This window comes from Podarcis cretensis (assembly GCF_951804945.1).
Source record: "Podarcis cretensis genome assembly, chromosome: 13".
In the NCBI taxonomy this organism is placed as follows: domain Eukaryota; kingdom Metazoa; phylum Chordata; class Lepidosauria; order Squamata; family Lacertidae; genus Podarcis; species Podarcis cretensis.
This window is the reverse complement of record NC_137182.1, coordinates 46,197,162-46,221,971: the sequence shown is the minus strand read 5'-3', so window position 1 is coordinate 46,221,971 and position 24,810 is coordinate 46,197,162. Positions and strand designations below refer to the sequence as shown.

The 24,810-nt window shown below is 44.4% G+C and overlaps 1 protein-coding gene and 1 long non-coding RNA gene across 3 annotated transcripts; both read left to right on the top strand.

The window, feature by feature from the left end:
- Positions 1-482: 482 nt before the first annotated feature.
- LOC307201997 (alpha-N-acetylneuraminide alpha-2,8-sialyltransferase-like) lies at positions 483-22,819 on the top strand. Of its 2 annotated transcripts, XM_079951600.1 has the most exons (9): positions 483-566; positions 617-1,191; positions 8,912-9,152; positions 10,418-10,495; positions 11,427-11,579; positions 13,383-13,527; positions 17,269-17,381; positions 19,606-19,692; positions 22,119-22,819. In XM_079951600.1, exons 3-9 carry the CDS (start codon positions 8,953-8,955, stop codon positions 22,579-22,581), a joined length of 1,239 nt encoding a protein of 412 aa, XP_079807726.1. In that variant the 5' UTR covers positions 483-566; positions 617-1,191; positions 8,912-8,952; the 3' UTR covers positions 22,582-22,819. The 2 variants fall into 2 exon arrangements, with proteins under 2 accessions (XP_079807726.1, XP_079807727.1); XM_079951601.1 differs by lacking the exons at positions 483-566; positions 617-1,191 and having other exon boundaries at positions 8,380-9,152.
- Positions 22,820-22,894: 75 nt separating this feature from the next.
- On the top strand, positions 22,895-23,748 carry LOC307202085. Its single transcript, XR_013832815.1, has 2 exons — positions 22,895-23,346; positions 23,475-23,748. It is a non-coding gene; the product is annotated as an uncharacterized lncRNA (long non-coding RNA).
- Positions 23,749-24,810: the final 1,062 nt, after the last annotated feature.

Genomic DNA, 24,810 nt, shown 5'->3' with positions numbered 1-24,810 from the left:
GCCTTTATTGAATACTGTCGCAACAGGACTCCCACCCACAACAAGATGACGCAAAATGGAAGCCCAGAACAAAAGAAGACACCAACTTTTATTAGTTACTAATCCCCCAAACTACACCCCTAAGACTACATCACAACTACATCACAAAAAGGAGGGGTTGAGGGAGGAGTTGTGGTGGTAACCTGAGTGTCCTGTCACCTGGCTGGTTCCTCCTTTCCCCCCCTCCCCATGAGTGCTTTCCATGTGACATAGGGGAGCTTGCAGTTTCCTGTCTCCAGAGGGAAGAGCTGATCATTGTCCTTTGTTCCAGTCCGTGCTGAATCCACTCCCATATGCAAGTTCTTTGTGATCTTGATGGTCTTCTGTCTAGGACCACCAGGGTTGTCATAGCAACGGGGCAGGGCCTTCTGTGTATGTACTGGTATGCTCAAGGGATTATGGCTGGCCTGTATCAAACCTTCCCCATTTTGTAGTCCTTCCTTCATGGAGTAAAGAAAAGTGGAACAGTGCAGATCCAATGTATGGTTGATTTTCTATGAATTTATAACAGAAGCGTAGCGTATGTAGTGTGTGAGGTGTGTGTGAAGTTTGTACAAACTGAATGATTGGGGGGGAGGGTTTCCTGCGACAACATGTTGGGACAGCCCCATGCTTGTCATGGCGGCCATGATGTCCTTGAGCCACCCCAGAACCAGCTGCCTCTGTTGGAAACCTCGGGAGGAGAGAGTTCTGCTTGCAAGCTTCCCACGGTCATCTGATTGGCCAGTGTGAGAACAGGAAGCTGGACTGAGCCATTTTGGGATGGCTGTTAATAGTGTGTTATTCCTTTGCACTGCTGCATCCAGGGCATATAATAACACTATTTAGGGGTGGAGCTTAAATTGCCCTTCCAGTCTTGTCCAATGGATGAGCATGGCAAAGCAAAATGTCATTAGGAAGTGGAGGCATCGGTTTTATTTGTAAATGATTAACCTGACACACCCAAAGTCTGAATAAGGATATAAGTCTGAATTTGGGTGGCTTCAGTTTCAGTTCTGAATATGTGGTCTGTGCAGAAGAGGGGCGGGGAGGAGAAACTAGCCCTTAATAATCTAATGCTGGATTTTGATGAACAAATGGGCTTCAACAACCTTCACTTGAGTAGCCAAAGGAGAGTGCCCACAGCAAGCTGCCAATCCGCTGACCTTTAACGTAAGTTTTAACTTTTGATTTTCCTTCTGGTTTCTTGGAAGTTAGAGACTTGGTGTCTATTCCCTGCCCAGGGACCTTTACAAAGGTCTTCAAAACAGCCTGTCCCTTTTCCTTCAAAGCTTGATTTAAAGGAGGGCGGAAAGAGGCTTCAAATTCTCCACCCAGTACCACCCAGGACCCACCCTCATGTTTCTCTTTCAAGCTTCCAAGTTTTGAAAGAGAAACGAGTGGTTTGGTTTGAAGGTGGACCAGAGCTGTATCTAAGGAACAGCCGGGACTTTTATCCTCCTGCCCCACTACTGTATGATGTCAGGTGTGGGGCAGGTGGGTGTGGCTTCCCAAAAATGTCTTGGTGGACCATGTTTGACCTGTGGGCTGGAGGTTGTCCCCCCTGCCCCGTTGTACAGGGAATTGTGCTCTCCTCTGTCCGAATGTTTGATACAAACCACAATAGTGAGCTCTGCGTACATCCTCGATGAAATTTGCAAACTTTGGAATGCCTTGCTAACTTTAAGCAAATGTTCTAGTAAAGGTGTCCAAAGGTGAAGCGTGAAAATGAATTCGGATGATTCAGTTTTCCTGCAGAAGATTATCAGCCTGTCGTCTCCATTTTCAGTTTCATCACGGGAAATACGACCGAGTGCTTTGGCATAATTTTATTGTGACTGCTAAATGTTTAGGATTTTTTGACTCAAGAGGCAATAACTTTTAGCACTGCTCTTCTTTTTGAAGAAGCTGCAAAACAAAAAAAACAAACAAAGAAAGCACATTTATTGTGGCAAAAATAAAAATAAAAATTCACTGCATCCAGCCCCAAGTCAGCTGCGGTTCATTCAACTAGATATAGAGAATGTTCAGCGCATGGAATAAATTTTGCAAACTTGTTCCTTTCCATAATTTTTTTGTTGAATACCATTATACCTTCCAGGTACATTGGCTGCATTATCATAGGATTGTCTGAAATCTATTTCAAGTTCACTGTAGTAGTATCAGCTCAGCCATACTTTCACGGCAGTTCAAAAAGACTCAGAAGGTGTTTAGCTGGTAATCCATCACGAGGGAGAAACATATCTAACAACAATAGTAAGTTGATCAATGTGGTAAACATCAGGTTGAATCAACTGCTAAACTAAAATAATCTCAGTACTGCTTCTCGTCAACTGAATAACCCCTTCACATATGGTTTTGGAAAAGTTTGATGGTTGACCAGAGCCTTTACCACCATACTGATTTATGTGAAAACACAGGAAGGGATCAAATTTGGCAATTGATTCAAGCAATCCAAGACAGTTACCATTGTTTAGTGACAAAATGTTTTCATTTGTTGTTGTTTAGTTGTCTTAGTTGTGTTCGACTCTCTGTGACCCCATGAACCAGAGCATGCCTTGGAAACTCTCACTTTCTTCTCAAAGCTTCTCCTTTTTTTATGTCCATGGAGTTTTCTTGGCAAAATACTGGAGTGGTTTGCCAGTTCCTTCTCCAGGTGGATCACATTTAGTCTAAACTCTTGGCTATGACCTGTCCATCTTGGGACAGTACCAGGCAGAGGGCCTTCTCAGTAGTGGCGCCTGCCCTGTGGAAGGCCCTCCCAGCAAATGTCAAGGCAATAAACAACTATTTACTTTTAAATGACGACTGAAGACGGCCCTTCAGTTTAGGGAAGTTTTTAATGTCTTATGCTGTATTGTTTTTAATATTTGGTTGGAAGCCTCCTAGAGTAGCTGGGGAAACCCAGCCAGATGGGCGGGGTGTAATTAAATAATAATAATAATTCTTATTCTTATTCTTGGTGTTATTCAAGCCCCTTCGCCACGACAAGGCAGTGATCCATGAAGGGGAAATGTTTTCATAATCTCTCCTGAATGCCAAAGCCACATTCTGCCAAAAGGGAAATCGCTGCAATAACTCGCTGAAGTACGTGCCTCCAGTAATCATGGGTGGAATCTACACACCTATTTTAAAAAAAGATTCTGAAAATGCTTTTTTAAAAAAGCATTTTTAAGAACACATTGAATTTTCCATAAGGCTCACCATCGCCATCAAGAGTCACATTGCATATTGCATTAAGCACACTTAAAACGTTTTATTTGCAGCAGTATTGTAGCACCCTGCTTGTGGTTAACGCTTAGCTGGAATGAAATATTCAACGCAGCAATAGAGAAATTAAAATAATAATTTATTTGTCAGACAAATAAATGAGAGGCACAGTGGTATATGGTTACCAAGCTCTGGCCTGGCCTCCTGCCATTCTGGCCAGCACTTATATTTCTTTAATCCAGCCCCCTTGCTCCTCCTGTGGCTGCCTCTGTCCAATCAGCCTGGTTGAAATTCCTATTGGCTGTTTGCTAGAACCAATCACAAAAGATACACCCATTTCCTCTTGTCCTTTTATGGGAATCAAAAAGCTATATATTCTTCTATCTATAAATGACAAATAAGTAGTAATATATCTTACATGTGTCTCAACAAGGAACCTTAATTACCAGCTCACCTCGCCCTATTGCCCTCCAAAACAGATGGTTAAATCTTAAATTTTTATCTTAAACAGATGTCAAGGATCATCATTGAAAGATCTCCTTCCTTTGGAGGTCTCTAAACAAAAGCTTGACAACCATATGTATGCTCTAAATGATGTTTCCTGCTTGGCAAGGGGGGCTAGGCTGGTGGCTGATGGCCCCTGTGATCTCTTCCAACTATATGAAATAAGAATCTAGCATAAGGATTTAACATTTCTTAGTTTCTAATTCCTTTGCATAATTACATTTAAGCCAATATATTTAATATATAACATAAATAACCTTTTAAAAGGAAAAGAAATCTTAAAAGGATCTTAGTTTAAGAAAGAAACAACTTTAGAAAAAGACTTCCCAAAATACTCTCTTCCTTTCTGCCAGCTAGATGCTTTTCCATTGCTCTTGACCTTTGAACCTTAGGAAAATATGGCTCAAGTTTAATGGGAGGCACATGGTTTTATTTTACTATTTACCCACTCTTAATTATGTTTATCTCTGCTTTTTTTATCTTCTGTAATATGTAGGGTCAGTGTCCTCGCTCTCAGCCTGTAATTCCCTTTTTGACTTTGAGAATTGTTTTCTGCTATAAATCAGGGGGCCCCCTTGTCTAGGAGTAAAAACATTTTGCCAAGGTTCTTAGGCAGCTGGTCTTCTGCCTGGCATGAACATTTGAAAATCTTTAAGCTCATTTTAAGATACAGGCCCTGATCAAAATATAAGCTTGATAAAAATGCAGGCTTATGATTAGATGCCTCAGTATAGCTGAGTCCCTGCTCTGCTCTGCTCTTTTTGTGTTTATGTGAGCATCTTGTTCAGTATGTTAGCATAGCGTTCATACGATTTTTAGAGTTTCTGTGGGTTTGAACAAGGTAAGTGTGATGCTGATTGTCAAATCCAATAGAAGCTAAAGCTGTAGTCGTGGTAGTCTGGTTAGAGAAAAGCTTGCACACAAAACCGTAGATTTTTCCTTTTGCAGGAGAATATACAAGCCATTCTCGAGGGTGGGTTTCTCCAGTTACTTTGGCCGAATGGAATAAATTCTTTGAGCAGAACCGGGCTTGGTTTTCGTATGTTTGCTTTGAAGTGGTAAAAATACCTTCCCAGTCCTGACATTTTGAAGGACCTTTCTCAATCCAGAATGATATTTCCTTGTTATTCAATGTGGCCCATAAACCTACATCACTCTCGTCTCTGAAATAACTAGTACCATGAACAATTAGTATTTTTGTGACTATGATGCTAGAGTTTTTGCAGAGATCGTTTGCTGTTTTTTCCAATTCTTTAAGGTGCTAATGAGCTTGAACTGCTTCTTTTGATGTAACTATTTCGTGGCATGTTCCTTCATGCCTTGTGTTAATATTTGCCTGTGGGTTCTGCCACGTCATTGTTAATTTCTCCAGAGGATTTTGTACTTGTAGTGGTAGTTACTGTGGTACCTCGGGTTACATACGCTTCAGGTTACATACGCTTCAGGTTACATACGCTTCAGGTTACAGACTCTGTTAACCCAGAAATAGTACCTCAAGTTAAGAACTTTGCTTCAGGATGAGAACAGAAATTGCACAGTGGCGGCGTGGTGGCAGCAGGAGGCCCCATTAGCTAAAGTGGTGCTTCAGGTTAAGAACAGTTTCAGGTTAAATACGGACCTTCGGAAAGAATTAAGTACTTAACCTGAGGTACCACTGTACTGACAACAGTGCTCCTTGAAAATTTTGGGAGGCTGCATTCTGTATATAAACTGGTTTGTTCTTCAGTCTGCATGACTGCCAAGTATAGGCAACTTGATTTTCTTCTGCTTATAATTACAGTTGTTCTGTATCTGAGGGCTGTTTCTACCTGCTGTGCAAAGCCCTTTAAACATTTTGAGTACAGTGCTACCTTGGTTTAAGAACAGCTTAGTTTATGAACAACTTGGATTAAGAACGCTGTCAATCCGGAAGTAGGTGTTTTGGTTTGTGAACTTTACTTTGGAAGCAGAACATGTTGAGTGTGTTCCATTTGTAAATTGAGTCCCCCACTGCTATGGGAAAGCACGCTTTGGTTTAAGAATGCTTTGGTTTAAGAATGGTCTTCTGGAATGGATCAAGTTCATAAATCAAGGTACCACTTACTAGCACCACTTTCATATCGCTTACTCATTGCTATTTTTGCAAAAAGTCAAAGTGAAAAATTATTGTGATTCAGAGGGATGTACAAGAATTCTCACTTGTTCTCAAAACACATACTAGAATGATAGACAGTGATCTGAACACTTGTAATGCTTCGTAGCTGACTTTATCATTTGATTCTGAGTAGCTTCAAAGCCTCCACAAACTTTACTAAACAGTAAGTACACATTTGTGTAACTGTCGTAGAGTAAGGTTACCAGATTTTTTCCAATGAATCCAGGGACACTTTTCAACTTCAGTTGAAGGGGATGGATTTTGTCAAGGGACTGATTTGTAAATCCAGGGACTGTCCCTGGGAAACAGGGACGTCTGGTAACCTTATCGTAGAGCCATAGACTTATGCGTCATGTTTTTAACGTTACTAAGCTACTGGGCCGAGGCAGCTTCAACTTGCAAGAAAGGAGATTCTGACTAAACATAAGGAAGAACTTTATGACAGTGTAATAAACAAAATCGGCCCTTATTCCCTTATGGGGGACACAAGAGTTCTTATAGAGTCCGTTGTAGGTTCTCCATCGGTAGGAGGAAATAACAGAGGCCAAACAGAGAATATTGAGAAGCAAAGCAGCTAGTAAGCCTGATCTTTATTGAACTGTTGCAAGAGGGTGCTCCCCTCACACACAGGAAAGGAGGAGGACCCAGAACCAAGGTGTGCCTGCCCTTATATAGACATTTTAAATTCCCTCCCCTGGAGCTCAAGACCACCCCTCCATACATCATACATCACAGAAGACCGCCCCCCACAAACATCATACCTACATCACAGAAAAGGTGGTCTACAACAGAAATTTGAATGTTGTTGTTTTTCCTGTCTGCCAGGTTATCTGATTGCCTTTCCTGGTAGTCTGGCCATTCCTTTGAGATGGTGATTACCCAATTCCTGAGACAATGGGAAGGCTCCCCCACCCCCTTCCTCCTTGCAGAGAAAACATTTGGTCAGTTTGGGAGTCAAAATGGTTTCAGGGCGGTTCTCCTGTGCTGCTCCAGACATGTGGTCCCCATATCTATGTACATGCTTGGTTGGTACATTTATGAACATTTTCTAGATCTATAAGACCTTAATTTTTTTATTTCAACAGTAAGAGCCGTTCGACAGTGGAACAGTCTCCCTTGGGAGGCTGTGGGTTCTCCTTCCTTGGAGGTTTTTAAGCAGAGTTCAGATGGACCTCTGTCATGGATACTTTAGCTGAGATTCCTGCATTGCAAGGGGTTTGATGTCTTCTTGGGAGAAGACATTTGCAGGCAGCTGCCCAGTGAGTGAGCCTCCTTTGACTGCATTGACAGCAATTGGAAGGCCATCCTGGACCACTTTGTGAAGGACAGCAATGCTCTGTGTGTGCCACACATTACCCAGGTGCTGCAGAATTGTGGGAGGGGATGCCTGGGGAAGCAACGGGGAAGGTGACGAAAACTCAGTGAGGGTAGCCCTCTTGATTTGCAGGAAGAAGGTCCCAGGTTCAGCCCAACGCAGCTGCCTTAGGTGACAGGGGATGGGAGAGATCTTTCTCACTTTGCTTGAGACTCTGCTTGAGATTCAAGGCAGCTTCCTAGATTGTCTTTAGCTGAGATTCCTGCATTGCATGGGGCTGGACCAAATGACCCTTTGGACCCATCTAGCTCTGCAGTTCTATGATTCTAGATAGTAAAATCTGCCTGTTTGTTTTTTTAATGACAAGAGGCCGTTGTTGTTGTTTAGTCGTTTAGTCGTGTCCGACTCTTCGTGACCCCATGGACCCCATGTAGCCGAGTAAGATTGTCTTCCATAAACACGGTTTTAACAATGAGTCTGTAAGGGACTGTGGAGGCCAATTCTGGATCCACAAGTCCTTTCACAGTAGGGACATTGGTTTCTGGGCAGGAGCTGATCACGGTGTGGATTTGCCAAGCGTGCCTTCCTCCTAGCATGTTTCTCTCTTGCGTCCTGAGTTTGAGTGTCTTCAAAGCTCATGAACACCTTTGGTAAAGACTGTTCTCCAACTGGAGCACTCGCAGGCCAGTGTTTCCCAGCTGTCAGTGTTTATACTACTTTTTTTTAGATTTACCCTTGAGAAAGTCTTTAAACCTCTTTTATTGACCACCAACATAACACTTTCCATTTTTAAGTTCGGAATAGAGTGTTGTTGTTTAGTCATTTAGTCGTGTCCGACTCTTTGTGACCACATGGACCAGAGCACGCCAGGCACTCCTGTCTTCCACTGCCTCCCGCAGTTTGGTCAAACTCATGCTGGCAGCTTCAAGAACACTGTCCAACCATCTCGTCCTCTGTCGTCCCCTTCTCCTTGTGCCCTCCATCTTTCCCAACATCAGGGTCTTTTCCAGGGAGTCTTCTCTTCTCATGAGGTGGCCAAAGTATTGGAGCCTCAGCTTCAGGATCTGTCCTTCCAGTGAGCACTCAGGGCTGATGTCCTTAAGAATGGATACGTTTGATCTTCTTGCAGTCCATGGGACTCTCAAGAGTCTCCTCCGGCACCATAATTCAAAAGCATCAATTCTTCGGCGATCAGCCTTCTTTATGGTCCAGCTTTCACTTCCATACATCACTACTGGGAAAACCATAGCTTTAACTATACGGACCTTTGTTGGCAAGGCGATGTTTCTACTTTTCAAGATGCTGTCTAGAGGCTTAGTCTCCTCTAAATTATGAGGCCCTGGGCTGCGGCCCACTCAGCCCATATGAAAATCTGACACTGTCTACTCCTTTTACCAACAAAAGTTGCTGTGACCATTGTGCGCACTCTGAAAGGTGTGATATTTCCTGAGGGCAAATCCATACTTGCAGGATGATTGAACAATAAAAGGTGGGGCTGCTTACCGAAAGAGATTTATTGAGCCCAATCAGACGAGCCCAATCAGAGAAACGTTTTAACTGAGCTGTTTAAGCAGATATTTATCTACCAGCCTGTCTTCTGGTTTATATTATCCTTTTGCTTAACTTTGTTTACACGTCAACACTGACGCAGCTTATTTTAGATACGTATATGCTGAATATAATACAACACTGTTCTTATATTCTTTTTATTGCCTTTGCATTCGCTTCAGGTGTTTCTCGTGCTTCTTGTTCCTCATCCTGATGTGTTTTGATGCCTACCTTGGCAGCAGCTGTTCGGGGCACACCTGAGGAAGCAGCAGATGAACCCAGGCGACAAATGGTTCAGGTCTTGACTCTGTCTTTCTGTAACATGTCCTTCAATTTACGGCTTCGGAAGCAGAACATAGCGCTGACCATCTGCGTGGTTTTCTTTGTTAGTCTTACTCTTTCGCTGCTACAGAGGGCAACCAGGTGAGTTATCTGGGTTCTTTGGGAAAGTGGGCTGGGAACAGCATCGTTTTGAGTGCTTTTTTGAAATGTCAAACAGTATCAGAGATAGCCAGGCCGCCTGAGACATCCACTGAAGCAAGCACCCCCATATACTGTATTTTTCGCTCTATAAGACGCGCCAGACCACAAGACGCACCTAGTTTTTGGAGGAGGAAAACAAGAAAAAAAATATTCTGCATCTCAGAAGCCAGAACAGCAAGAGGGATCGCTGTGCAGTGAAAGCAGCAATCCCTCTTGCTGTTCTGGCTTCTGGGATAGCTGCGCCGCTTGCATTCGCTCCATAAGACGCACACACATTTCCCCTTATTTTTTAGGAGGGAAAAAGTGAGTCTTACAGAGCAAAAAATACAGTACACACACACACTCATGTTGTAGAGTGTTATAAGAAAACAAACTGCTTTCCCCCCCTTATGGGGTACCCCAGAGCCCGTATAGAGTCCTTATGTAGGTTCCCTATCAGTAGGAGAACATAACAGAGGCCAACCAGAGAATATTGAGAAGTAAAGCAGCTAGTAAGCCTGATCTTTATTAAGCTGTTGCAACAGGGTGCTCACCCCCCCCCATGCAGGAGGGAGGAGGAACCCAGAACATTGGTGTGCAAGCTCTTATATAGACTTTTGAAATTGCCACCCTGTAGATCAAGGCCACCCCGCAATACATCATGCATACATCACTGAAAGTGCGGTCTACAGCAGAAAACCTGTCTGCCAGGATACCTGATAATGGTCACTGGTTGCTTTTACCTGGGCATCCTGGCCATTCTTTTGTGATGGTAAATACCTGAATCTCTTACGCATATTGATAGTGTGCTCAGTTTAACAGATACTTGCCGGACTGTATTTATAGGGAGGTGTAAGCCCCTACAGTCCAAAGACAATTGGAAAGCTTTTCCCATTTCCTTCCTCCTTGCAGAGAAATATTTGAGGTCAATTTTGGGAGGGTCAAAATGGCTTCAGGATTGTTCTCTTGTACTATTTCAGACACGTGGTTTATATACTTATGTATGTGTTTGCCTTATACATTTATGAACATTTATTTTATATCTTAGACCTTATAATTCTTATATCAAGAGGAAAACCTGTAGTAAATCAGCTCTGAGAGCCTTCTTAAAAAACTTGAGTTGTTTTAACAAGGGGAAGTGCAAATGGGCTTCAGCAGAGTCTGTAGCAATGACGATGAGCTCTGAAATTAATCCCAGCGCTGTGTGTGGTTCTTTCCCCCCACAGAGAGAAAACTACGTTAGGACAATTATCAAAGTGCCGGGAATTGAATCGGTTATTTGAAGTAAGGGAATTCTCTCAGAGGTGAGTTTTTCTGGTTGGACTGGCAGGCCTCACTGTTGCGCAGAGAGAGGCAGCTGATTTGGGGTGTCATGTAAAGGCAGCAAATCTTAGTTGTGTCTGGCGCGTCAACTTGAGGGGGTCAAAGGTGTCAGTTTGCATTTCTTAGTACAGAAAGTATTGATCAGATGCATAGAGATCTTTCCTATTCTGGAAGCTTCTCTGTGTGAAAGAAACAAGCAGAAGGTTCATGATGTTTGAGTTATTCCTTCAGAGAAGCTGGCTTAAACTGGTTCTCTTATCTTTTCTGTCACGGTCATGCTGACTATAAAGCCAGAAGGAGCCTGGGTTTCACTTTCCTTTCTGTCTTTCTTTCCTTTTGGTGTGGTCTTCTGTACATAGTATGCTTAGCGTAAAGGTTTAGACTTATTGTAAGTTAAGTCTGCAGTTAAGTCTGCTGCAACTGGGTTTCTTATGGACAGAGCCAGCCCTGAATGTATTGGATTTGTGACCATTCTGCTCATTTGCCTTCAGTAGCACTAAAGCTCTGCTGGATGAAATACAATTCCCTCTGGTCTATTTTTTTTTTGGGGGGGGGTATCCTGCAATGTGTTTAAGTTTTTACTCTGCTAACTATACGTTGGAGTTCTGCTCTGGACCATTTTGAGTAGAATTCCACGACAAAAAGCATCTCGGCCCCCCTCTATATTTGCTTGAGACGTCACACCCCGGGCCTCCACAATCTTGGGGCACCTCTGCATTGTGCGATCTGTTATTGCCAAATTTCTTTACTTCCCTGAAGAAGCATGACTTCCAGCCCCCGGGGCCTCTTGTGGAAGAAGCAAACAAAGAAAAAGGGCCTCAGAAGATAATCTCGGGGTCCAGTTAGGTTCATATGGAAAAAGGGATGAACTCTGAAGCTAGTTGCTGATATCTCTGTCTCTTTTGCTGGCAGTGCTCAATTCAGCAAGACAGCCAGCGATGAGAAGCGGGTTCGTGTTGTCAAAACGTGGAAACTTCCTCAAAAAGATAAGGGCATTCTGGAGCATGTGCTACTCACTCAGGAGTGCCCTTGGGAACCCAATCCTGCAGCAATGGCCCAATACAGGTAAAGCCATCCACTCGCCTGTTCGGAGAGACACCTGGAAAAACAGACAGCAATGGTTGTATATGCCGTTGTTAGACCCTCCAGCCAGAAGCCTGGCTGCTGCATTCTGCATTAGCAGCAGCTCCCAGACCAACCCCACATAGCCCCACATGGAGCATGTTACAGTAATCTAGTCTCAAAGGTTACTGGTGTTCTAGAGAGATGTTTGGGAGAGAGATCCTTACTCTTTCGTAGCAGAGTTAGGCACAATGGTGATTGCTCCAAGCACATTTAAACTTGGTTAGATTTTTCACCTCCCCCCCCCATACGCCTTTGAACAAACATTCTGCACGAAAATACTTAGGCTAGAATAAATCACATAGTTTACTCACAGCATTTCTAGACGCTACATTAAACAAGTCTCCTATCTGTTGGCGGTAAAACAAAGATGCAAAGGTTCCGAAAGACTTTAAAAGAAAAGTACTTTGTTTCCGCACAAAAAGTCTCATGCAATCTTTGGGTTAGCAAAGATGCAGGCTGTAAAATCTCCCTTTCGGAGAGATTCAATTCACTTGGGTTGTTGTTGTTGTTTGCTTCTTTGCTTGTTCTAGAAAGCATGACGAGAAAAGGGAAGAATGGGAGGGAAGAAACAAAAGGCTGCAGGGAGCCTGCTAAGCTCTACCCGCACTGGCTACCTGAGCTCAGGTTAATTCCTTCATGCATGGAAGTGGAAGTCAGTAACTGTATATTGCAACAAGTGCCTAGACTACTGTAGACAAGCTATCTTCCTGTCCAAGAATGGACAAAGCTGGTAACAACAACAACAGCAACAAATATTTTATTATTTATACCCCACCCATCTGGCTGGGTTTCTCCAGCCACTCTGGGCAGCTCCCAACAGAAGGAGGAGGAGGAGGAGGAGGAGGAAGCAATAAAACATCAAACATTAAAAACTTCCCTAAACAGGGCTGCCTTCAGATGTCTTCTAAAAGTCAGTTGTTTATTTCTTTGACATCTGATGGGAGGGCGTTCCACAGGGCGGGCACCACTACCGAGAAGCCCTCTGCCTGCTTTCTTGTAACCTCACTTATCACACTGAGGGAACCACCAGAAGGCCCTTGGAGCTGGACCTCAGTGTCTGGGCAGAACAATTGGGGTGGAGATACTCCTTGAGGTATACTGGGCCAAGGCCATTTCGGGCTTTCAAGGTCAACACCAGCACTTGGAATTGTGCCTGGAAATGTACTGGGAGCCAATGTAGGTCTTTCAAGACCGGTGTTATGTGGTCTCGGTGGCCTCTCCCAGTCGCCAGTCTAGCCGCCACATTCTGGATTAGTTGCAGTTTCCAGGTCACCTTCAAAGGTAGCTCCACATAGAGTGCATTGCAGTAGTCCAAGTGGGAGATAACCAGAGCATGCACCACTCTGGCAAGACAGTCCACGGGCAGGTAGGGTCTCAGCCTGCATACCAGATGGAGCTGGTAGTCAGCTGCCTCGGACACAGAATTGACCTGTGCCTCCCTGTGGGAAGCCTGCAAACAGAATCTGAGTGCAACAACACCCTCATCCTCTTGTGATTCTCAGTAACTAATGTTCAGAGGCAGAGGACTCGAAGGATGGAGCCAGACTACAGATCTTCAGAAGGAAGGCAACACCATCCTGAGCACACATAGTCCATAAATGATCTCCCCTTGATGAGGCTTAGAGTGACTTCATCTCTTTGTATGAGGCAACCCCCTGCCCCACCTGCCACAAAGGGCTTAGGGGGAGCATAAGTTATTTCCTTCGCAGCGTCACCCTAATCCACCTCTCCTCCCATTTGCAGGGCAGAACTGGGCCAATGTTGCAATGCTTCCTTCTCAATAGTCTTGACCAAGGAAAACACGCCGTTGGGATCAAACATCACCTTTGACGGAATGAAAGGAAAGGTGTTTCCGGTGAGCGCTAAGCTGGTGGACCTGCTGCCGGAGGTGTGTGTGTGGGGGGGGATATTTGGGGTGGAGGGAAAGAGCCACAACCCAGAGCACATCCTGGTACAGAAGGTTCAGTCCTTGGCCTCTCTTGTTTAAACTGGGCAGAGGAACCTTTGGCTCACAGGCCTCCCCTCGCGGTCCACACCAGCCTGCCCTATATACCTGATACAGATAGGTAGCCGTGTTGGTCTGCCATAGTCAAAACAAAATATTTTTTTTTCCCTTCCAGTAGCACCTTAAAGACCAACTAAGTTAGTTCTTGGTATGAGCTTTCGTGTGCATGCACACTTCTTCAGATCTGAACCCTCAACCCTCCAGCCAGATAGGTGGGGTATAAATAAAATATAATAATAATTGAGGCTGCATTTTAATGTTGTATTTTTAATCTTGTTTTTTAAGTTGTCTTTCAATCAACTTGCTATTATTATCGGTTGTTAGCTGCCCTGAGCCTGGTCTTGGCTGGGGAGGGTGGGGTATAAATAAAATTTATTATTTATTATTTATTATTATTTATTATTATTATTATTATTATTATTATTATTATTATTATTAATCCTTTTCCATCCTGACTTATTAAAGCTAGCCAGGGTGGGGTTACTAAAGGGGTCAAAGGTGTGGTCAACACATCCTTGCATGAGGGAATGGCACCCGTCACCCAGTCAGATGCGCGGTGTACAAATAATAAAACTATTATTATTATATTATTATTATTATTAAGGCCGTGGTGAATCTGTTCCACAAAAAGCCCACCCTAGACCCAATGGAGGTTAACACCCATGAACCAGTTGCCAATATCCCTTTCTTGGCAAAGTTGGTTGTGGAGCTGGTATCCCAGGAAGACTGGGGTTGCCTAGACAAATTTGTCCAACTTCCGGGAGTGAGTCACGTGACCTGTGCCTCACTCTCACCCTGAAAAAGTCCTTTTTTTGGTGGGGGTGGTGGCGTTTGCACCCAAAATGGCTGCTGCAATCTTGCATGAAAAAACGGGCTGTCCATTTTCCCCCGGGGGGCACTTGGCAGGTATGCTACAATCTGGGTTTAGACCTGGTTTTGGAACGGAGCCTTTAGTGTCATCAACCTAGTCCTGTGGAACTCTCTGCCACGAGAGAATCACCAAGTGAATTATGTGTCAACTTTTAAATGCCTGCTGGAAACTTTTCTGTTCTGCTAGGCCTAAGCAGGAAATTCAGGGGTCGGCGCCAGCGTTTAATGGCGGTCCTAGCCTCGAGCTCCGAGGCAGGACTGCTCCGCGAGTTCGGGTCCGACCCGCTACGGCGAGCGGGGGACCCCTAAAATCACAGGCGCGGAGCCTGTGAACAAAGGAGATTCGGTGGGCACCTTTCGCGCCCCCCGGTACTGTGAAGGAGCCTTTCTAAAGGCTTCGGAGCGGCATCGGGGTAAGCGCGGTGCTGAGAGTCGTCACCCAGCCCGCGGAGTGAAGCCGCGTCGCCATGAACGGAGAGCGCCGATTCCTTCCTGAAACTGAAAATTGACTACAATACCCGTGAGTAAGATCGAGAGATTGACGGGACATTAAAATTGGAAATTTGGCTGAAAATGGGAAAGGCATAAACTAAGGAAGTCTGCCTCCCCGGAGCTGCATGATAAACAAAGCAACGAAAAAAGCAAGCTGCATTTGAGGGGAAAAAAAAAATTTTAAGCTGTCAAACCTGACATCGGACTTAAGCTTCCCCCCCGACAGGCAGGAGAAGGGGGGAAGAGACTTGGACATTGATAACCTGTGGGAAAATTAATGGAAAAATAAGATCTTTCACTGCCAAATCCCCCAGGTCCGGCTGCCCAAACAAGGCACCGGGAAAGTGAACTGTCATACTAAACTGTGCAAAGTGGGGATTTGTCTGAAACAAAGTTACTGGACTTTAATTCAGCCTGCTGCATTTTTGGCTATATTGAAAGACTGAGAATTTATAGAATTAAAGCCCAAGGTTCGAGATTGGTTGCATTATCATCAGATAAATGAGACATTCAAACAGGACAGGAAAATAGGATTCCAGAAAGAGAGGTCAAAACTAGAAACAGAATTGTTAGAACCCAATACTAAGAACTTATCAAAAATGTATAACTTGCTGTTGAAATGGAATACACAGGATGAAACGGTGAAATCAGCTATGATTAAATGGGCACAAGACATCGGCCATGATTTTATGTTTGCTGACTGGGAACAGTTATGGACTACCGGTATTAAATTTACTGCATGTAATGCTTTAAAAGAAAACATTATGAAAATGATCTATCGGTGGTACATGACCCCAGTCAAGCTTGCAAAAATTTATCATCTGCCTAACAATAAGTGTTGGAAATGTAATGAGACTGAAGGCACTTTTTACCACCTTTGGTGGACCTGCCCAAAGATTAAAGCTTTCTGGGAAATGATCTATAATGAAATTAAGAAGGTCCTTAAGTGGACTTTTCCTAAGAAACCAGAGGCTTTTCTCTTGGGCATGGTTGGCCAATTGGTGTTAAAGAAGGATAGGATTTTCTTTATGTATGCCACCACAGCAGCAAGAATTCTATTGGCAAAGTATTGGAAGATGCAAGAACTACCTACTCTGGAAGAATGGCAAACAAAGGTGATGGACTTTATGGGACTGGCTGAGATGACAGGCAGAATCTGTGACCAGGGGAAGGAGACAGTGGAAGAGGACTGGAAGAAATTTAAAATATATCTCAAAAACTATTGTAAAATTGAGGAATGCTAAGATGTCATGGGGTAAGAAGCAGAGAATTGCAGCTGTAACTAAAAAACTAAAGGAAATTTAATGAAAGGGAATCAAGACAATTGACTAAAGGGTTGCTAAAGAATCACTAAACAAGGATGCAGGGATGGGGAGGTATGGGGAAGTCAAAAGAAAGAAGGGCATGAAATTATAATTTTGAAGTTATATTGGTTTAATTATTTTGTACGTTTTTGTCTGTGTTTTGATTTTCCTGTTTTTTTTTGTATTGTTCTGTTTTTATTATGTGTTTGAAAAACGAATAAAAATTATTTTTTTAAAAAATAAGCAGGAAATTCAGAGTGCATCCACCTATAATGGTTTATGGAGGTTTTCTTTTAGTTTTTAACTTTTTATGACATTATTGTTTGGCTTTATGCTTTTATATTGTTGTAAAACGCTGTGATATATTTTTATGACACAGCGTCTGTAATGGTTCTAGGGGTTGCTTGTGTGTAAGTCGGCGCCACGCTTGGCTGGGTTACCTGGGTGAACCCTTTCGGTCCGGACAGCCACTCATCCGTGGCTGCCTCAATCGCTGGCAGAATCCGTCAGTGGGCGTTTCTTGAACTTCTTCCAGCAAAGAAGCTCTTTGACGCCTAGTCTCTGCCTACTTTCCCTGCGCGGAAGCCTTCTGTGCAGGGAGGATGTGGGCAGCGGAGGACCCGTGCTCTCCCCGCTGGTCTCCGGCGAGGAGTCATGGAGCCCCCTCGCCGATTCCCCCATCTGCCCCCCTTCTCCACTGGTGCTACGCTGATTTCCTTCCCCAGGAGATGGGCTGCCTCTCTCCCTCCTGGGATGCTCTCCGGCATCCCTCTGGAGCCCTCCCTCCTCCTCTGGCTCCGATGGCAGTTCCCTGACAGCGTCCTATCAATATTTTTATGCATGAAAATGATTTCCCACTCCTGAGTTAAAGGGTAACAGAATCCTGGTGATCTAAGCCAATATTTCTTTTGTATGTTTTTATTAAGATTATTTCTCTTCTGCACTCTCAAAAATCTAGAGGTCACCCTTCCCAGACTCCCAGTATAGGCACTGTGCTGTAGTGGGCAATGGTGGGATTCTACGAAACAGCAGCTGTGGTCAGGAGATAGACCGGGCAGATCTAGTAATCAGGTAACTTATTTCTTCTTCCTTTTTGAGGGAAACTGGTGGCACTGCAAACAGGTGGGAATCACAAATAATATGGGGTCCTTTTACAGTGTTTATTCCCAGGCGGACTTGGTTTTTTTTGTTTTGTTTTACTCAGAAGTAAGTAACATTCTGCAAAAGCCCTACTTCTCCTTGCAACTAGCCTTTTAACTGGCAGTTTCCAAATTATTTTAAAAGAGCATTTGGGCTGAGTGGTAAAATTCATACTTTGCATATGGAATGTCCCAGGTTCAGCCCCTGCTATTTTGAGTTTTAAAGCATAGCTGTCAACCGTTCCTTATTTGGCAGGAAAGTCCCTTATCCCAGTGCCATGTCCCGCTGCTGTCCCTTATTGATGATGTCCCTTAAATTTCCCGGGTTTCAAAGGAAGCAGCTCCTCTCCCTCCCTCCCTGCCAGCCAGGGAGGAGGGAGGCTCCAACTGTGTTGCTTGGCTGCGTTGCTCACCCAATAAGATGTCTAAGAACAACTGGGGGGTGGAGCTTGCATGTCTTGTGCCGATCAAATCGGCCGCGTTGCCTGGGGACTCGCCTTTGCTCAGCGCTTCCCAGCAGAGAGGTGACGGTGGTTTTCCTTGCTGCATCCCCCTTGCCGGGTTGCTGTGCTGTGGGAACCACCGCTTGAGGCTTCGTTTGGTTGCTGGCTGGGCTTTTTGCCTTTGGCTTGGAGGGGCTCAGAAGTTGAACATACCTGTGCTTGGAAAATCCCTTATTTTGGCTGCTGATCCTTTATTTTCGAGGCTGCTGGTCCCTTATTTTCAAATCTGTAACTTGACAGCTATGTTTTAAAGGCAATGGGAAAGATCCACCCATGCCTGAGATTATGAAAAGCTGCTTCCAGTCAGAGTAGACATTACTGAGCTATATAGACAGGTGGTTGGCTCTGGTTTAAGGGGGCTCCCTATGTTTCTAATATTGGAAGCAGCTTAATGCTGAGCCCATGTATGTAGCCCAGTGTCATCAACATTGACCGGCAGCGCACCTCCAAGGTCTTGGGCAGAATTCTGCTCCTTGAATCTTCTTGTTCCTGTTCACTTGTGGTCTTGGCATTCCTAAATCCACCCATCATTAGTTAGTCCTGTCTCTTGCAGGAGCTGAACCTTTCATTATTGGCTTCTTCTTTCCCGCCAGAGCAATTGCTCATTTAAATACACTTAAAAAGTAGACAACAAAGGAGCAATTGGCTGCAAAGAGGAGAGCTCCGAGTCAGAGAGAGAGAGAGAGAAAGAGAGAGAAAGAAACGTACCTCATAGAACAGACCTGCCAGTTTAGCAGCTGATTTAGGAATGCTGCAGTCAGTGAACAGGAAGCAACTAAATACAAAGGTAGAAGCGCCATTAAAAGAGGGAAGCTATTAAAGAAACGGTAGATTGGGAAAGCATCAATATTACTGTGTGAGTCCACACTGGACGGCCTGAAACTGCTTTGGGTTTTAAGAAAAGGGAAAAAAGATATATAATGAAATAACAAGGATGTTTAAAATAACGTTCGTAAAAACCCCCAGAAGATTTTCTCTTGGGAATTATAGGGACAGAACTACCTAAAATGTATAGAAACTTATTCATGTATGTGACTACAGCGGCAAGAATGTTACTTGCCCAAAAATGGAAAGAAGAAGCAGCCCCAGCAAAGGAAGAATGGATACAAAAACTTACGGAATATGCAGAAATGGCGAAACTTACCAGAAGAATAAGAAATCAAGATAACAAACTTTTTATAAAAGAATGGAAATGATTTATTGAATATTTACAGATAAATTGTAAACAGATAAAAACATTGGCAGGATCACTGTAATAACCTGCAGTTTCATAAGAGTATATATTTAAAGAAGATGAATAAATGAACAAATTGAGTTAATTTGGATATGGAGAAGATATTTTTTTTAAAAAAAAATTCAGGAACCGCAGAAAGTGGGGGAAGGAAGTCAAGTTTTGAAATGTCAAAATGATTGTAAAATCAATGAAATGTATAAATTTGAAAGGTATAAATAAAAAAATATTTAAAAAGGAAAAAAACAAACCTTCACAAATCAGGCCTGAAAAATAGATGCAGGGATAGCATCCAGAGCCCTGGAATGTGATGTGTTGGCAGTTAAGTTGCCTGGATTCTCCATGAAGCCTGTTTGAATGAACGTTCCCCAACAGTTGCACGAGAGCTGATTCTCTTTTTCCACTTTATCCCTCCAATCCAGGTTCAACCTGCCTCCCATGAATTTCTCTGAAGACGTGGGAACCAAGTCAGACCTGGTGACTTTAAACCCCAGCATCCTTAATGAAAAGTAAGGAAAAGACCCGAGAATGCACTGGCTGTGTCATAATTTAAGCCATGGGTAGGCAAACTAAGGCCCGGGGGCCGGATCCGGCCAAATCGCCTTCTAAATCCAGCCCGCAGACGGTCTGGGAATCAACGTGTTTTTATATGAGTAGAATGTGTCCTTTTAATTAAAATGCATCTCTGGGTTATTTATGGATCATAGGAATTCGTTCATTTCCACCCTGCCCCCCCCAAAAAATATTGTCTGCCCCCCCACAAGGTCTGAGGGGCAGTGGACCGGCCCACTTCTGAAAAAGTTTGCTGACCCCTGATTTAAGCAGTTGTAGGAAGCAGTAACGAAGCTGCACCCAGCGGCCAGTGCTTCCTGCTCTGCATGCAGCAGGTCCTGGGTTCAATCCCTGGCATCTCCAGGTAGGGCTGGCAGGGGCTCCTCCCTAAAACCCTGGAAAGCCCCTGCCAATCAGTGCAGGCATTACTAAGCTAGAGAGGCCAATGGTTTGACTCGGTGCTCCTGTGTATTTAAGATTTGTTGTTAAATACATCATTTGCGGGTGGCGCTGTGGGTTAAACCACAGAGCCTAGGGCTTGCTGATCAGAAGATCGGTGGTTTGAAACCCCGTGACGGGGTGAGCTCCCGTTGCTCGGTCCCTGCTCCTGCCAACCTAGGAGTTCAAAAGCACGTCAAAGTGCAAGTGGATAAATGGGGATCGCTCCGGCGGGAAGGTAAATGGCGTTTCCATGCACTGCTCTGGTTCTCCAGAAGTGGCTTAGTCATGCTGGCCACATGACCCATAAGCTGTATGCTGGCTCCCTCGGCCTATAGAGCGAGATGAGCACTGCAACCCCAGAGTCGGCCACGACTGGACCTAATGATCAGGGGTCCCTTTACCTTTTAGGTGTATGAAAACATGTTTTATCCCGTGTAAACATTTCAAATACTTCATGAAACCCAAAGGATAATTATGGCCATGCCCACACACCACACATGAAAAACACACTGCTCCCCACAAAGGATCCTGGGAGCTGTAGTTTGCTAAGGGTGCTAGGAATTGTAGTCCCAGCAAAGGAAGAATGGAAACAGAAACTTATGGAATATGCAGAAATGGCAAAACTTACCCGACGAATAAGAAATCAAGATAAAAAATCTCTTAGAAAAAAATGGAAATGGCTTATTGCATATTTACAGATAAACTATAAACAGATAAAAACATTGGCAGGATCATTGTAACAACCTGCAGTTTGATAAGAGTACATATTTAAAGAAGGCAAATAAATGAACAAATTGAGTTAATTTGGATATGCAGAAGATATTAAAAATAAATTCAAGGAACCTCAGGAAGAGGGGGGAAGGAAGTCAAGTTTTGAAATGCCAAAATGATTGTACAATTAATGAAATGTATAAACGTGAAAAGTATGAATGAATGAATGAATGGTGCTGGGAATTCTGCTGCGTGAGAGATAAACTACAGTTAGAGGATTATTTGTGGGAGGCTGTATGCTTTAAATGTGCCTTAAGGCAGATGCACCCCGTATGTTTAAAGCACATCAAGTGCACATTTAAAGCACATTTAAAGCACATCAAGTGCACATTCCCCCCCCCCAAAAAAAACCCTGGGAACTGCAGTATCCCTCTCGCACAGCTACAGTTCACAGTTGTTGTTGTTGTTTAGTCGTTTAGTCGTGACCCCATGGACCAGAGCACGCCAGGCACTCCTGTCTTCCTCTGCCTCCCGCAGTTTGGCCAAACTCATGCTGGTAGCTCCGAGAACACTGTCCAACCATCTCGTCCTCTGTCGTCCCCTTCTCCTTGTGCCCTCCACCTTTCCCAACATCAGGGTCTTTTCCAGGGAGTCTTCTCTTCTCATGAGGTGGCCAAAGTATTGGAGCCTCAGCTTCAGGATCTGTCCTTCCAGTGAGCACTCAGGGCAGATTTCCTTAAGAATGGCTAGGTTTGATCTTCTTGCAGTTCACAGTACCTGTTATGTACTGAAGTTCTCACCCTGAGCCAGCAGGGGGATACTGTAGATAGTTCAGGTCCACATATGCAAATAAGGGATCGAAAGTGACATTCAGTGATTGTATAGTTACAGAAAATGGTTACTGTTACGTTCTAGTGGAGCTCTATATAAGCAGGCCGGCTGAACCCTTCAGTTCAGTTCTGTTCTGGTCTGTGAATAAACAAGAGCTGTTTGAAGAATCGCTGTGTCGTCTGATGTGTTCACCCACAACTTAACAGTACCCATCACAAACTACCATTCTCAGGATTCTTTAAATGTTTGGTGCGGCTGCCCCCACAGCTCCGATCTGTGTTGCAGTCCGGGAGGTGCTGATGAGATCAGCCAGCTTAGAAACTGCAGATAGGATGAAATGTTCTCCTCCAGACTTAGAAGAATGTGGCTTGATCATTTTGTTCCTTCCCATATCCTGCAGATTCCAAAAACTGTCAGACCGCCGGAAGCCTTTCGCCGATTCCCTGCGCCTTTTTGGGGATGCTTTCTTCCTCATTCCTGCTTTCTCCTTCGTGGGACACACTGATGTCAGCTACCGTGCCCTGTATACCATGGAGGACTTTGGCTTGGCTCAGAGAGCTCTCTTCTTGAACCCCCATTACCTGGCCCCGCTGGGTAGCTACTGGAAGTCGAGGGGCTTAGGGCCCAAACGCCTCTCCTCCGGCTTCATGTTCACCAGTATGGCTCTGGAGTTGTGCGAGCGCATCACTCTCTACGGATTCTGGCCTTTCCAACACGACCTGGAGAACCAGCCCATTCTCCACCATTACTATGACAACAGGCTGCCCAAGCAGGGGGTTCACGAGATGCCAAGCGAGTTTTCCCGATATCTAGACATGTACGCCCAGGGAGTTCTGCGCTTACGGCTTGGCAAGTGTCCGTGAGAGGGGAGCTTCCTCCTGAATGGGCAAGGGGGTGATCGGGTGTCTCCTGAGCTGCGGAAGAACGGGCGGCACAAATAATGGCACCAGGTTGCAATGCTCTTCGAAGCCGGAAGGCAGCAGTGCAGACCACCCAAAGGAGCATTTTGTCGACACAATTGAAGGCCGCACATTCAAATCGGAAGACCTTTCCCACCCCCTGGATGTCTTAAGGAACACGAGTGAAATTCCTCTAAGAACAGGAAGCTCGTCTGTGTCCCAGGCTTGGTAGACTGAGGGATAGAGTGTGGTTAGAGTGTGGCGCTGATAATCTCCTATGGGACACCTGCCTGCTCCTGCATTGTTGAGGTTTGTGGCAGATCAAGCATCCCCAACCTGCAGCCCTCCAGATGTTTTGGCCTACAACTCCCATGATCCCTAGCGAACAGGACCAGTGATCAGGGATGATGGGAATTGTAGTCCAAAACATCTGGAGGGCCACAGGTTGGGGATGCCTGTGCTAGATGGTCCTTGAGGTCCCTTCCAGCTCTACAATTCTACGACAACGTGTGCTTCTTTGTGTTAGTGTTCATGTTGTATTTGTAAGCCGCTCTCTTATTTTTACTTTTTTTTTAAGAGAAAGATTTTACTGAAGTAAATCAAACCAATAGAAATAACAGAAGATAGTGGACTTTGCAGAACTGGCAAAGCTGACAGGAAAAATCCGAAACCGGCAAGATCAAGCATTCCAAAAGGACTGGAGTAAATTTATACGATACCTGAAAGATTGTAAGCAATTGACATCACAGTGTTGTTGTTTAGTTGTGTCCGACTCTTTGTGACCCCATGGACCAGAGCACGCCAGGCACTTCTGTCTTCCACCGCCTCCCGCAGTTTGGTCAGACTCATGTTTGTAGCTTGACATCACTAGCAGGGTTGTTTGAAGACTTGTAATGAGAAATTCTCTACCTTTCTATATTTATTTAAATTTTGAATTATTTTCTAATGTGTGTAATTAGAATTGGAAAACGTACAAAATGCAATGATATAAAGGCTAATTTTGAAAGCCATGAGGCAGGAGGGAAAGAAGTTGACAGGCTCTAAAGAGCCAGGGACACAAAGTGGAGTGTTATGATGTGAATGTATATTATAAAATGGAGTGTGTGTGTGTGTGTGTGTGTGTGTGTGTGTGTGTGTGTAAACACCTGAAAAAAGAGAAATAACAGAAATACAAAAAAGTGGCCAGCCCAGCTCAGAATTACAGGTCTCTTGACTTTTGAGATACTTGGGAACCCTTGTTGTTTTTGCTGCCGTAAACACACTGAGGGACACAGCCTTATTCTGCTTCTTAACGTTTCACTGAATTCAAAAGGGCTAGTTCTCATGTAGAAACTCGTCTTGTAATTGTGATTTTGCCTCACCTCCCAACCCATGCCTGACTTTCATGCTTGCCCTACCCTCGGACAGAAGAAAGAAAGGTGGTTTCTTGCCACTGCCTGACGTCCCATTAGCAAACATAAATAATTGCTGCTGCTCAGCACCTGCTTCCCGTTAGAAGGTCTACAATACAGCAACAAAGCCTGATAGCAAACATTTTTTTCCATTAGCAAATTTCATTATTTGCTTAGTGTTTTATAGTCTTCCATGAGGTCAGGTCAGGTCAGGGTCAGATTTCCACGCTGTTTTCAACCAAGAGAGACTTCCCTTTGCCAAGACCTTTCATCAAAGGCAGGTGTGAGGGACACCTTTGGCTTGACAGGTGCTGCTGTACTACAGCTCCCATCAGCCCCAGCAAGCATGGCCAGTGACCTGGGATGAGGGGAGTTGTGGCTCAGGAACATCCGGCAGGCCAAAGGCCACATACCTAATCAGAGGTCCTCAGTGGAGGTGGGGAAATTGGGCACTTCCCCATCAACCTCAGTCTGTCCTCACCTCGCCCTGTCCTCCATCCTAACACTGAGGTCCAGCTCCAAGGGCCTTCTGGCGATTCCCTCACTGTGAGAAGTGAGGTTACAAGGAACCAGGCAGGGGGCCTTCTTGGTAGTGGCGCCTGCCGTGTGGAACACCGTCCTGTCAGATGTCAAAGAAATAAACAACTATCTGACTTTTAGAAGACATCTGAAGGCAGCGCTGTATAGGAAAGTTTTTAATGTTTGATGTTTTATTATGTTTTTATTGTTATGTTGGAAGCCACCCAGAGTGGCTGGGGAAACCCAGACAGATGGGCAGGGTATAAATAATACATCATCATCA

What these genes read in the sequence shown, in the direction of transcription:
- LOC307201997 (XM_079951600.1), top strand. Translation starts at nt 8,953, where the DNA reads ATGCCTACCTTGGCAGCAGCTGTTCGGGGCACACCTGAGGAAGCAGCA. An exon ending in GCAGCAATGGCCCAATACAG is followed by an intron (nt 11,580 to 13,382) that starts GTAAAGCCATCC and finishes TCCCATTTGCAG; the next exon opens with GGCAGAACTGGGCCAATGTT. An exon ending in TGGTGGACCTGCTGCCGGAG is followed by an intron (nt 13,528 to 17,268) that starts GTGTGTGTGTGG and finishes TCAAAAATCTAG; the next exon opens with AGGTCACCCTTCCCAGACTC.